Source organism: Electrona antarctica (genome assembly GCF_951216825.1).
Source record: "Electrona antarctica genome assembly, chromosome: 4".
In the NCBI taxonomy this organism is placed as follows: domain Eukaryota; kingdom Metazoa; phylum Chordata; class Actinopteri; order Myctophiformes; family Myctophidae; genus Electrona; species Electrona antarctica.
In genome coordinates, this window is record NC_136809.1 from 49,190,738 (window position 1) to 49,205,576 (window position 14,839).

General features: G+C 43.4%; 1 protein-coding gene across 2 annotated transcripts in view; it reads right to left on the reverse strand.

The window, feature by feature from the left end:
• The window catches only part of plppr2b (phospholipid phosphatase related 2b), a gene marked incomplete at its 5' end in the record, with an annotated part of 78,015 nt that extends 67,373 nt beyond the window's left edge, over positions 1-10,642 (reverse strand). Inside the window, one exon of one of the 2 annotated variants that reach the window (XM_079498753.1) lies at positions 10,513-10,642. Coding sequence is in view for 1 of the 2 variants with exons in the window: in XM_079498751.1 (XP_079354877.1) it covers positions 10,517-10,543 (27 nt within the window). The remainder of the gene's footprint in view (positions 1-10,512) is intronic. The other variant, XM_079498751.1, reaches the window with a different exon arrangement.
• Between the last annotated feature and the right edge of the window lie 4,197 nt (positions 10,643-14,839).

Genomic DNA, 14,839 nt, shown 5'->3' on the forward strand with positions numbered 1-14,839 from the left:
CTGAGAGTAGTACATAGAGCTCATCTTAGTGAACTAACCACCTCATGTGCTGCAGGCCTCAGTCTACTGTAATTCAACTGAGAGTAGTACATAGAGCTCATCTTAGTGAACTAACCACCTCATGTGCTGCAGGCCTCAGTCTACTATAATTCACTGAAAGTAGTACATAGAGCTCATCTTAGTGAACTAACCACCTCATGTGCTGCAGGCCTCAGTCTACTGTAATTCAACTGAAAGTAGTACATAGAGCTCATCTTAGTGAACTAACCACCTCATGTGCTGCAGGCCTCAGTCTACTGTAATTCACTGGAAGTAGTACATAGAGCTCATCTTAGTGAACTAACCACCTCATGTGCTGCAGGCCTCAGTCTACTGTAATTCAACCTAAAGTAGTACATAGAGCTCATCTTAGTGAACTAACCACCTCATGTGCTGCAGGCCTCAGTCTACTGTCATTCACTGAAAGTAGTACATAGAGCTCATCTTAGTGAACTAACCACCTCATGTGCTGCAGGCCTCAGTCTACTGTCATTCACTGAAAGTAGTACATAGAGCTCATCTTAGTGAAGCCATGGTGGCTGAAATGTATCATATGAGGCAGAAACAAGCACACCTCACACGTACTGTATGTATTGGTCTAGTCCGCAGTTACAACGGTTCTGGTCACTTTTGTGTTTGACACACTGTCTGATGTGCTAGAAATTGCACCCTGTCCATTGCTACGTAGCTATATTTGGCACACCTTAAGTTCTAACCCTTTACAGTACACGAGTCAAGACGATAGAGATTATTGCTTTTGCAACACTCTGAGCTAGAAGAAGAATATTACTATCTTGGAAATCTCCACCACCACCCTCTCATTCAATCTGGCAGGGCTTAATGTTGTGATGTACTTCGTCTTAAGCTTCAGGGGGAAAAAAGGAACCACTGAAGGCTTTTCTAAGGCATGGAGACCTTTCATAGAATACTTTAATATCCGTACCTGTGGACAGTGGATTTTAGATAACGGACAGTGCTTCTTTCACTTGTGTACGATACTATGACCCATGATGTGACTCTTTTTTTGGTGCCGTTTACTTGTTTTTGTGGGGGTTTATACATTGCTTTTTTCTTTTTTTCCCTTTGTGATGTTTAAAAAAATGTAAAAATGAGTGACACGATGCAATGGCCTTGAACTTTACCATAATTATGCTACTTAATTGTCCCCAATAAAAAAGCTACAAGCTCACAACACCTCGCATTGCGACGCGTTGTGAGCTTGTAGATCGGCTATTTTCAAATAGCCAAAGTTTAAATAAATAATAAATAAGTAACTAAGGTTTTCAAATAATTGTAGTGAGTACAATATATGCCTCTGAGATGTAGTGGAGTAGAAGTAAAAGTACCTCAACAGTTTGACTGTTGGGCCACACGTCTTTCGGTGCTTCTCCACAGAACATGTCGTCCTCATAATTACAAATAGTGACACGCTGCGTTTTGAAGGTAATCTATCGTCCACGGCAACATCTGGGAAAGGCCGACCACATCTGATTTCTAAAAGGCTTGTATACACTCCGTGCAATTGTTCTTCAATTATCTGCCTGACAAATAGATTTTCACCATGCAGCCTCGAGGCAGACGGCTTGAACCACTTCATTGGAAACTCCCATAAAACGTTGAAAGAAGACCTTTAAAGATTGATTTACACTTAGCTGCACTCTGGTGTTACTTGCCATAAATCACAGATGTACTGTAAGCTCACAACGCTGTAAGCTCCCGATCCAATTCCGATCATTTGCTTTTGAGTATCTGCCAAAACAGTTTTTTTTCCCGATCCAATATTTTAAATTTTTTATAGAACACTTGCCAATATCCAAAATCACAGTCAATATCCAGTCTAATATCATGATATGGATATAATATTGATACTAGTCCCGATCATGTTTTTTGGCTCCCGATCAAGTGACATTATCGGCCCCGATTTCCGATCATGTGATCGGATCTGGACAACCCTATAGTTGTAGCCTATCATTTCGTTTCGGCTTGATAACTGCAATGCACTTTTTTCTGGCCTGCCAAAGAAAATAAACTGACTACAACTTGTTCAAAATGCAGCAGCCAGCATTTTAACTAAAACTAGGACGAGAGAACATATATAACTCCAGCTTTAGCTTCACTACATTGGCATCGGCTCCCGGTTGTTTTTAGGATAGATTTTCAAATGATTTTACTGGTTTATAAGCTGCTCCAAGTGCCTACAATGGAACATTAAAAAAAACACTCACCCGTGTGAAGTGAGGGGGGCTCTCTTATCATCCTACATCATCATGATGTAAGATAAACACTATTTTGCTCAGACAGACATACAATTCTCCTGTCATTGTCAATGGGAATTTAATGTTTGTCTAAAACAGAAATAGACACTAAGCCGATTTGTTAAGACACTACGTATATGCCGTAAAATTAGCACTTCATAGTCAATGGTGCTTGTGTAAGACGAAAATCTACACAAATAGCTGAATAAAACCACGGTGAACGGGGTGAAGCCTGACGGCTTGGAATAAACTCTCATTACATCTCAGACAGGCAGCCTCATGTAGATAAAACACAGCTCAAGACCTATTTCTTCACTCGTGCTTTTAGTTGATTTTTATCATAACTGAGACGTGATTTCACATTTTTCTCACTGGAATCACGTTAGGATTGGCCCAGCAGAGCTGCTAGAGGAAGCATGGTTGTTGAGTTGTCAGATGACTGATTACAAGCCAAGGTCTAATCTCACAGCAATATCCTCCCACTGCAACACCTCGGGCAATGGAACACGCACACGCGCACGCACACACACGCACACGCACACACACACACACACACACACACACACACACACACACACACACACACACACACACACACACACACACGATCGATTTAACCTCCCACGCTGATGTCTAATTGATTGCCTTGACAGGATTAGCATAGATTTACGCGTGATCATCGACAGGGCTTGCCTGACACCTGGTGTCGTCGAGCGGCATTGCGGCGCACTGGGCATGGATATAACGCACAGGATGATGAAGTGACTCACTGATTGGCTGCAAAGAATAGAGCGAGAGAGGCCAGGGGGGAGAGAGACAGGCCGTGGGGGGATAAGTAGAGCTGGAGTGGAGGAGAAGATGAAGAACTGAAGAGCCATGGAACATTAAATGAGAATCAATTCCACCAGACAATTCACCGACTGCAGAGGAGACAGAGCACACTGTGGGGAAATATTGAGAGGGATAGGGAGAGAGAGAGAGAGAGAGGGGGGGGGGGGTGAGAGGGGGAGAGAGAGAGAGAGAGAGAGAGAGAGAGGGGGGGTGAGAGGGGGAGAGAGAGAGAGAGAGGGGGGGGGGGGGGGGTGAGAGGGGGAGAGAGAGAGAGAGAGAGAGAGAGAGCGTGAGGGGGGGGGGGGGTGAGAGGGAGGGAGAGAGAGAGAGAGAGAGAGAGAGGGGGGGGGTGAGAGGGGGAGAGAGAGAGAGAGAGAGAGAGAGAGAGAGAGAGAGAGAGAGAGAGAGAGAGAGAGACAGAGAGAGAGAGAGAGAGAGCGAGGGGGGGGGGGGTGAGAGGGAGGGAGAGGGAGAGAGAGAGGTGGGGGGGGAGTGAGAGAGAGAGAGAGCACTGTACTTGGGAGTATATTTTGATGCCAATTCTTAGTTAAAGTTTGAATACAGGACTTTAGACTAGAGAATAGATATCGTTACTTTTACTTCAAAATCGCACCTGTGCGAACTGAGCGGTGGAACTATATACTTTAATTGTTATAGTTACATAGTGGCTGTGTGTTATAATACTGCATGTGTTATAGTGTGTGTGGTGTCTTGGAGTGCCTTGGAGCCAAGCACAGTTGTCAATAGGCCCTTCTCAGACAGGGGTCAAAGGTCCTACTGAGACAGGGGTCAAAAGTCCTACTCAGACAGACATTCCGTACGCAGATCGGACAGACAAACATAGCTCTGCAATGGAGACGGTGTGCCACCGCTCAAAAATGTGTGGGAGGCAGAGAAGAGGAGAGAGAGAGAGAGAGATGACAAGATGGCAATGTGAAAGCGAGTGAAGCCATGAGTAAACACAAGACGCCGAGGGAATTAAAGTGAGCAACAGAGAGGTATATACTGTAGGGTGACGACGAGAGTACTGGAGGATGATCAAAGCATGCGTTCATCTTCCGGGCACCCCCGTTATAACCTTCCATCCTCCCTGGATGATTCCTCCCTCCTCTGTTGTCTTCTTCATTATTGAGTGCATTCTGTCACTCTTCTTCTATTCCCCATCCCTTATTGTTTTGCTTTCATTTGTCAGTTTTTCTCGGGGAAATAAAACCAACAACAACAAGAGCGAGAGCCCCTGTAAAAATCTTTCTCACCATCTATCATGTGTTCATTTTGTTCTCTCTCTCTCTCTGTGCTGCGTGGCATTCATTTCCATTTCTCTCCCCCGTCTCCCTCTTGCTCATTGAAAATGACATCAGCCTCTTTGGTTCACCACATATTAGAGATAGGTCTAACGTCCATCTATGAATAGCGCATCGCCTCTCCAATGCTCCATGGATGTGGCTGTAAACCGCGTGCACACACACGGCACGCACGCCAGTAAACACACACCTTCCTGCTCCTGCAATCAACCAAGTGTTTAAAAAAAAGATTTAGGCCTGGGCCATGGCTCAGTGGTCCAGGCACCTTGGCTGGTAATCCAGTCTGGCAGTGTGCCGCGGGTTCGACTCCCGATCCCGACGGCCTTTACTGCATGTCTTCCCCCCATCTTTCTCCCCATTTCATGTCAGCCTACTGTCTGTCCCTCCATACAAATATAAAATAAAGGCGAAAGCCACAAAAAAAACAAAAAAAACAAAAAAAAGATTTACTCAGAAATACACGTAATTATATCTGCACAAAAGTCACCGTTTCATAAGGAAATGCGTGGTGTCATTTACTGTAATAGCTTCAATTACCGCGTGTATCGGAGCCACTTTCCTGCCAGCAATGACTTTGTCCAAGAGAGAACACGTTTATTTAATGGAGTATAATCCGTTACTTGTGTGTGCGTGTGCGTGTGTGTGTGTACTCTATGACTCTTTTTGATACAGAGACAGTCATGGCGGCAAGACTAACTGTTCAGGAGAGGAGAAAAACTTTTTTTTAAATTTGTATCCAAAATGAGTTAATAGCACAGGCAGACTCTTCACATAGTAGAGCAGAGGTTCCCAAAGTGGGGTCCGGGGACCCCCAGAGGTCCTTGAGGGAGTTCCAGGGGGTCCCTCGATAGTTAGGAACCAAATGGATCTTATGGGACTGTAACTCTTGAGAGTGTACATTTGGTTCACTCTCAGAGTAAAATTAACATTGATTTTACAATATAAATTGGGGTCCCAGAGATAGAAATGCCATTTAATGGGGGTCCGTAGACTAATGCATGTCAAACTGGGAGTCCTTGATATTAAAATGGTTGAGAATCACTGCTAGAGCCGAAAAAAAATCTTCTCTTATGGGGGTCCCTGGCATATATTTTCAAATGGGGGTCCGCGGGCTAATTAGTCAATTTGGGGGTCCTTGACATGAAAAGGTTTGGGAACCACTGTACTAGCGCATGTCTGAAATAAATATCAGAGCTGAAATCGAGCTGCAAATATGAAATAAATGCTTAAACATGTAGCTTTTTAGGTGTAATGTTAGAGTCCACAGAAGTGAAACTTTCAAGGCCATTTTCTCAACTCGCTGTTTTCTGCAAGACATTAGTCTATAAGTCGTATCTCCAAAACCGGTGGGTCAAACTGAACAACCAATATGTCAATTTGAAGCTATGATTCCCTTCTTTCACAGGACATGAAAACGAAAATTAAAGAAAAATTCAATGACTTAGCCTTGGTCAGAAATGGTCACATATATATGCGCATGTTTTGGAATGAAACAATTCAATTACAGTTTGGCCATTTACACTTCATTGTGTCAGATAAACACTTCAGCTTGAGACCCAAAAGAGAACCCGGGACCCAAACTAGTGAAGATAGCAGATCTACAAGCTCACATAACTCGTCGCCGTTTGGTTTATTTCTTCATGAAAATACTGATTGTCATGAAAATCTAAGCTATTTTTGGGAATGTTTATTCAAAATGGTTTGAAGTAATAATAATAATCAAAAACAAAAATGTAGTTAAGAAAATATAAAGGGACCCAGAAAAATGTCTCCGTGACCCAGACCCACTGTTTGGGAACCAGTGAGCTAAAGAGTCACAGTACTCTGCAGCAGTCTATTAATAATAGCAGAGTGACTGGATAGAACCAGCACTTTGACATACAGTATGACAGCCCAGAAAATAGCTGTTCTACACGCTCTTCAGATCGAGACACCGCCACGCGACAGACTATTAGTAAGCGTAACAGACAAATGACAAATGCATTACATTGCATTACGAGCCAAGTCTTAAAAAGTCCTGTGTTAGTCCACTGAAACTGAGGATTATTTCTGTAGTATAACCTCTAATAGCAAAAGAACATTTGTGTGACGTGGGGGACATTGGGGGGGGATAATAATATGAACCTGGCCTCTCTGTTTTCTCCCTCCCCGTCTCTGGCCTGGTGTGATAACAGGTGTGTATAAACTCAGGCACTATCAGAGGGTTGCAAGAGAGGAAAGAAAGCATGCACCAGAAACATCACTGAAGCAGCAGAAATACTTCAAGGTGGTTGCGGCGGTCTTGTGGATCAAGGGTGGGGTCCATGGAGTAGCACGCTGCTTGGACTGTGGACACCGATCACCCTCAGCTGGGTCGCCCTAACCTCGCGTCACCAGACTTTCCACCTCGGAGGAATTAAAGCCTGGTCTGTGTTCCTAAATCGCCCGTGTGATCCAGTCTATAGGCGTGGTGTAGATCGGATAAAATAAAACTCTTATTCCAATAATGTGGTTCCATTTGTTTCGGTGTTGTTTTGGTCCCCCCGCTGTTTGTTTTTAGTCTCACCAGTCGCTACGAGATGGAACAAAATATGGATATACCAAACAAACTATTCCAAGAAGTATACTTGAAGAAACTTGTCGGATTCATACGCCGCATCAAGACTTTTATTGGGTATAGGGCAGGCCCTAACATGATGCAATTGATCGCAGGGAATTATTTTGGGTACTTCTGATTCCGAGTTTAGTGGTTCCCGGCCAGATGACTACAAACCAGTGACTAGCTGCCTACTACATGATGTATAAGTTACCAGCTGAGGGTCACCTGGGCCCATTGTCTGTATGACAATGAAAACCATAAAACACCATTGTTTACATCAATTGTTTTTGTTATATTATCAATAAATTCATAGTGTTTTTGCCAATTAATCTCAGTGTTTGGGTCCCCGACTTGCTGCAGGTTGCTGGTATATAAAGAAAGGCAGCCGACAGATGGCTGCTATTCATAGATCCAGGGAGATATAATGAAAGGAAACCTGAAGGAAGAATAATGAGGGAGTGAGTGAGTGGGCTCTTTACTGTGGCTCTATGTCTCTCTGCCATAAGTGTGTGTTTGTGTAGAAAATATGCATATGCAACACTGTACGCACATGCATGAGCAACATGTGTTCTGTATGTGATAAGATGCATTATACATGCATATACAAAACGGCAAGAAGGGTGAACAATTAAGGCGGTCCATTATGCATCGCGTTGCTGTCGGGAGGAAACCTCATAACTCCATTTTTTAGGTTTTTGATATTTTTTTTGGCATAAATCAGTGCTATGTCTGTGTGTTGTTTCAAAAATATTGAACCAATGGAAAGTAGTAAAAAGTGCTTTGGACAAAACCTCTTAACTCCATTGGACCCTCAAAATGTATGCTAAAGCCAGTAACTCCACCACCTCTCTCCCTCTCATGGAAGTAATTGACAATATATAAAGCTACAACACGTTGATGAGGCAGTATTGCTTTGTTTTAAAAATATAAGGTTTTCTAAATTTCCTGAAAGATTTATATTTTAAATTTCCTGAAAAATGAACATTTTCGAGTTATGAGGTTTCCTCCTGACAGCAGAGATATAGCACAGCAATGACAGCATGGCTGCTTAACTTGAAGCCTTAAAAAAAACCTTTTAAAAAAGCGTGTATTCATTCAATGTGTATTCAAAGATTTGCAGACATTTTTAAAAAAAATCCCCAAAAATACCAGATCTACACTATGAGCTAACTGCTATTTTAGAATGCCATGAGCTTGTATATCTGCAATGTTTCGATAGCTTAAGTATAAAATATGTGTTTTTTTATGATTGTGATGCTAATTGTTAAAGATTGTTGTTAACTAATTTAGCTGGGGACCCCCTGGTAGTCTGCAGTCTACATCTGCAGGTGTGGGAATGTTGGTGTCTCTGCTCTTCCACTGAGAAAATAGACCCTGCTCCGCGATGCGACGCATTGTGAGCTTGTAGATCGGCTATTTTCAAATGGCCGAAATGTACAGTACAGGGCTGATGTGGTTAATGTATGTTTTGTAATAATATTCAAAATCTAAAAAGTAACTATTAACTAAAGTTTTCAAATAAATGAAATGTATCAAATCAAACTCAGCTTCTTCTATGCGACGGTAGAATCTGTTCTCCTATATGGCAGTGAATGCTGGACCCTGAAGCCAACTCTGCAGAAGGCTCTAGACGGGTGCTACACCAGAATACCAGATTACGTGTAGTGCTCAACATCAGCAAGAGTACACATGTTTTCAACGAGAATCTGTATGCTGGAATATTCAGGGCGAGCGACAATATCGCAGCCAGGAGAATGAGACTTGCAGGAACAAGCTGATACAGACAATAAGCCTCTCTGACTTACTTACTTACTAAAAGTACAATATCTGTCTCTGAATGTAGTAAAAGTATAGAAAATTGGAAATACTCCAGTACCTCAAAATTGTACTTGAGTAAAGGTGCACGTTTTTGGTGCTGCGTTTTTCGGATTTTTAGCTGCGTTTTTCCGTCGGTTTTCCGAAAAACGTGTCCAGTGTGCAACCACAGTGTGCAACCACCTTTAATTTACTTATTTACTTTCCACCACTGGACGCTGGGGTCAGGGGTCGGGTAGGAACACCTATGGTTGTCAAGCAGTAGAGCCTGAAGCTCATAAGCGCAACATCTCCCCTGCCTAAGTGTAGATTCCGTCTCCAAAGAGCTGTGGTGCCTCACATGGGAGACAGCGAGGTTGAATCCCATAGCAGCAAATAAAAGTCATGGATTGCAGCGTCAACAAATTCCCATTCCAAAAGGTTAGGGTTAGTATTTGTATGAGAAAATAGTAGAGTAGAGTACAGTGGCGTCCAAAGGAAGGTGCTTGAATTATAAAAGCGTTTTCCCTTCACAGAAAACATTGACAACTGCAGAACAGAATTGTATACTCTGACTTATATACTCGACGTGCAGAGATGGCTTCTCTGACTGTCATTGTCTACATTTTTCCGTGCAGACAGGCATGGTTTGTTGGTGTTTGTCATTTAATGTGCCCACAGCGAGGTGTGGATTAACGCACTCTGAAGACCAGCTGGGCCCGAAGCTCTGGGCTTATCATCACGTTCTGTAATCACGTTCTGAGTGGAGATATCATCACGTTCTGTAATCACATTCCGAGTGGAGGTATCACAAACAATTGTTCAAACAAATAGGCCTATGCATTGCCGTCGGGCAGAAACCTGCTATCTCCATATATATATATATTTTTTTGCAACAAAAGTAGCACATCAACAAGCTGAAAACACGGCACAAAGCGATATATTTTGAGCTTGTAGATGTGCTATTTTTATTTTATTTTATTTTTAAAGTGCAGGAATACGGATGAACGTCTTTACGGTGGTTGTATTCCATTAGACAGACTTTTATCCGAAAAGTAACAGTTTTGGACGTATACTGACAGAGACGATCAATAGGGTGAATTAATCGCCCCAAAAAAGCCCCCGATGACGATCATAACCCTGGCGAAAAAGGCAAAAATAAAGGACACCCTTGACCTAGGCTGATAATATCAGATCTACAAGCTCACATCACGTGACATTGTGATGTGTTTTGACCTATTTGCGATGCATGACACTATGTAACAATCAGCCTTTTACTTGAAAGGTAACTAAAGGAAAAAGACGGGATCGTTAGGTTCGTTAGCTTAGTGAAACTCACATATTTAATAACTGACAAATCAATCCGCAAATACAATACACTTGCTTCTGTCCCTAGCTCTCTCCCTATACCAAAATAATAACCAAATAAATCAACACTCAGCAGTTAATTCCGCAATCCCCTTTCAACCCAACCAAGTCCCAACGTCCGTTACACCTCAAATCACAGCTTCCATTGTAAACAGTAAACAAAACAATTGAATCATGCGAGGCAGGCGCTTCAATTCAAGAACAGTCCTGCTACAGTCCTCCTCTTAATAGCACGCTCCCGTGAAAGTATAGCTCCTTAGATCTGTACAGACGTAACGAAAGTTCGGGGCACCCCTTAAACTGTGATCCACCGGTAATCCAACGGAACACGGATTTCTCTCACCCACGATGCTCCTCGTTGACCGGCAGTCCATTCATGAATCCAGCGCCGATGACCCAGTCTCCCCAGCGTCCCAACACGACCATTTACTCTGTGCCTGGCGGGGCTCGACAGCTTGTAAGTTCAGGCTTTGCTACTAACTACAGACCCTGGCGCCTCTGAGATATCTTCCTTCCACCCGTTCACACTGTGTGTGTGTGTGTGTGTGTGTGTGTGTGTGTGTGTGTGTGTGTGTGTGTGTGTGTGTGTGTGTGTGTGTGTGTGTGTGCGCACTATACTGTACTATTGTTCTAGTGGGTAACCCAACTAGTGGGTAACCCACGTGGGGTCTAAACTCTGTGGGATGCAGTGCTCTGCCCTTCAGCATCTCTACGACCAGAGGACAGTGAAGAAAGCAGGAAAGATCGCGAGAGACCCAACACATAACCTCAGCACCTGCTTCAAGGTCCTGCCCTCGGGCAGGAGATACACTGCATCGAGGTTCAAGAAGGCAAAGGGCAGTGCCAGTTTCATCCCCTCTGCCATTAGGCTCCTTAACAAACACAAACCCCCCAATACCTGATTCACCTCAACTGGACCTGCTTGCCAGTGCCCCCGGCGCACGCATGCACACACACACACACACACACACACACAAAGGCAGATGAACTGGACTGATAATGGACATGCGTGCACGCATGCGCGCACGCACGCAGACACATTATGAGTGTTTCATGGTGTGGAGAGAGACTTTGCTTTCTTTTAAATAGCTTTACATTTTTTTTTACTAGTACTGTACTTTGCTGGGTGTTTTATTGTATTGTCCTGTATGTATTGTCTTGAATGTATGCATTGACCTGAGCAAAACAATTTTCCCTTGTGGATAATAAAGACATCTAATCTAATCTAATCTAATAGTGTTCAGTGTGAAGCTCAACAGCTGTTCTGTAGCCCTTTAGGCTGCTCAACATTGCCACTTTAGGTCACCCAGTGGTACTGTCCGTACAACAGACATACATACAGTACATACATGGAGACATACATATATACATGGAGACATACATACATAGAGACAGACACACAAAGTCAGGTGGTTAGCACTGCTCAAAAAATGACATGTTATTATTATTCTGCATTTCGATTTTTTTCGCTGCCTCCCATTTGTCACATTTTAGATCCAGCCTATAGTATACGACACTGAACACAAGAAAGCCCTCTTGTGGAACGAGAACGGGAGGAAATCCATCCATAGCCATTTCTCAAGCAAGCAGCACAGCCTGGGAAAAAACTAATGAAGTACTGTGTGTGTGTGTGTGTGTGTGTGTGTGTGTGTGTGTGTGTGTGTGTGTGTGTGTGTGTGTGTGTGTGTGTGTGTGTGTGTGTGTGTGTGTGTGTGTGTGGGGGTGTGGGGGGGGGGGAGAGCAGAGATTAAGAAAGTTTGTTGATGAATACACTGCACAGTATTTATTATGGGAGCATCCCGCGATTCCTGCCTTTCTCTCGCCCCCCCCACACACAAACACACGCAAGCACACGCACGCACACGCACACATGCGCACGCTCTGTTGACAGGTGCAGCCATAACGAATGCCTCCTTCTTGCCTGAATTCACATGCCGTAGTAGTGACTACTGGGGGGGGGGGGGGTGGGGGTTGGGGGGGTTTAGAGATGAAGAAAAAAGTACTCCATGTAGCATATTTGTAAGGTTTATGTCTAGCCCGTCTGAATTATGCCCTGCACTGTGGTGGGGTCCTGTCTGTCAGCATAATACTGTTTCTATGCCAGTTGTATAGTCCAATGTTTCTCTGCAACTTTGCACTGCCACCACCAACCGAGGCACATTTTCAAAGCTGCACGTCACCCTGTAACAAACATCACTTTTGTGGTGTTTGTTTTCTAGGTGAGGGGTGGGTGTGTGTTCTCTAGGATGGTCATTTGTTGGTTCTCAAAGTGTCACTTTGTGCAGGGACGTAGCTGACCATTTGGTTGCCCTACTCGTATAGGATGTTTTGCTGCCCCCCTCCCGACGAGAGCACCGCATTTCCTCATTCAGATCGGCTATTTTTGCCGTTTGGGCCACAGTGGATGCACAATCTGTCGTCTCTTGGGGACCAGGTGTGCCTGCCTGTTGTGGCCGACCTCTGGAGTCTAACTGGAGTCTGTCTGTACAGCAGTTGTGGAACCAGTACTACATTTGTTTACTTCAAAATGTACTTGGGTGAAAGTACAAAAGTATTGGCATCAAAAAGTACCAAAAGTAGAACGTACTTGTAATGCAGAATGTCCCATTTCAAGTTTTCCAATTTTTTTGAAAATAGCAGATCTACAAGCTCACAATGCTTCACATTGCGATGCATTGTGAGCTTGTAGATCGGCTATTTTCAAATGGCCGAAATGTATATAGGGTGGGGGCCCTATATACTGTACATTTACTTCACAATGTAAATGTGGAGTTTAAAGGGATTGCATTGCGTCACATCCCTTCAGGCGATGGGACGGTAGCCAGGGGTCAGATAGTCGGCCAGGAATAGAAACGGAGGATTTCTGTAATCAGTAGCAGCTGTGTTGGACAGTGTTGGACGGATGCGCAGATATGGGGAATTAAACTTCATTTGTATTGGCTTTTATCGATGTGGGCCTCGCCCTCGACACATCATCACGCAGTACGTTTTTGTTTTCAGGAAGTAATTAAAATTCGATTTTATGGACTTTTGATATAAAAATACACAAAAATGAAAATGTACCCATTGTTAGGTATGCTCATATGATGACCACGGATGTGGTCTAAAAGTGTGAAAATTTTCATTTCACTACGCCTTTAATGACACAGTAAAATGTTGAAAATGAGTGGAATTTTAAGTGGTTTGAGTCACGGCAGCATTGAAGTCATGTGCCGAAGAAGAGACTGAATGAATGATAATCAAGTAAAGACTGGGAAATGGAACCAACCTCCTTGGAGGTCTGCCCAGAAATACTCGGCAGTATCAACAACAGATTGCAGATCTCACTGTATTGTGGGCAGAACAAGCTCCCAATTGACCTTATGCAGACTGCGGCCATATTGCCATCCTACTATAAATGCGCCCCGTCTCTGTGTGTCTGCGCGCGCGCGTGTGTGTGTGTGTGTGTGTTCGGTTGTAATGCACGTAACTCGAGAACCGTTTGCCCCACCGACTTCACATTCGACACACGTGTTCCACACCCGGTATCGAGTCGTCGGTTGTCCAGAACCACCACAAAAGGCTCTGGTCAGGCTCTGCCAGTGGGCCTAATGAGCCAAAGTCCCTTCACCTGTGCAATTTCTTTGCCTCAGCCAATTGATTGCCATGGCAACCCCACACCTGCAAATTGATTACTTAACCACTCCACGTCGGTTTGCACTCTTCAGATACAGGCAGACTGGCAGATACAGAGATCTCCATGTGGGACACAGACAGATAGTTAAAACGGGTGCTATGATAAGTTGACAACGGGTATTATTAGGTTCCCAAGTTGCATCGTTCTCAAGTAAGCCGGTGGCCGACGGGCACGTACCGGTCTAAGTTAATGACATACATCCAAACAGAAAACTCCTATCTGGTTGTATTAAACAACATCAAGCTCTCCAACATTGCAGCTGCATGAAAATATTGAATTATTATCCTTTTGATATCCACACCCCCACCCCTCTGTTGGTGAAGTCATTTTTCTCCATCGCCTGTGAGGAAATGCGTTATCCATGCTTCTCGACTGAATTCTATCATTAATGCACACTGCCTGATACGGTACGTTTGAAAGAATCAAAGAAGAATCAAATGAAAACCAGAGCAAACTGGAATGCCGTTTGGCCCTAAACAGAGAATACACGGTGCAGTGGTGGAAAGTAGTACACTTACTGTACTTATGTACGATGTGAGGTGTTTGTACTTTACTTGAGTAATTCCAATTTCCAATACTTTTACGTCTACTCCACTACATCTCAGAGACAAATATTGTACTCCACTACAATTATTTGAAATGCGACGCATTGTGAGATTGTAGATCTGCTATTTTCAAAAGATTTTAATACATTTTTGTACATGTAACACATGTGAAATAAAATGTGAAATGGGACATTCTGCACAAAGTGTACATTTCTACTTTTGTTACATTATTTGTGTTACTAATACCTTTGTGCTTTTACATAAGTACATTTTCAATATATGACTTTTAACAACAAGTATAACAATTGAGTAGTTCTTCCCACCACTGACACCTCAGGACTGTGACGGATCCAAAACTATAAGGAAATCCTCGACTGCAGTGGTAAGTAACTATGGTCGCAATTATTACAAAACAAAGGACCACTTCAGCCCTATATACATTTCGGCCA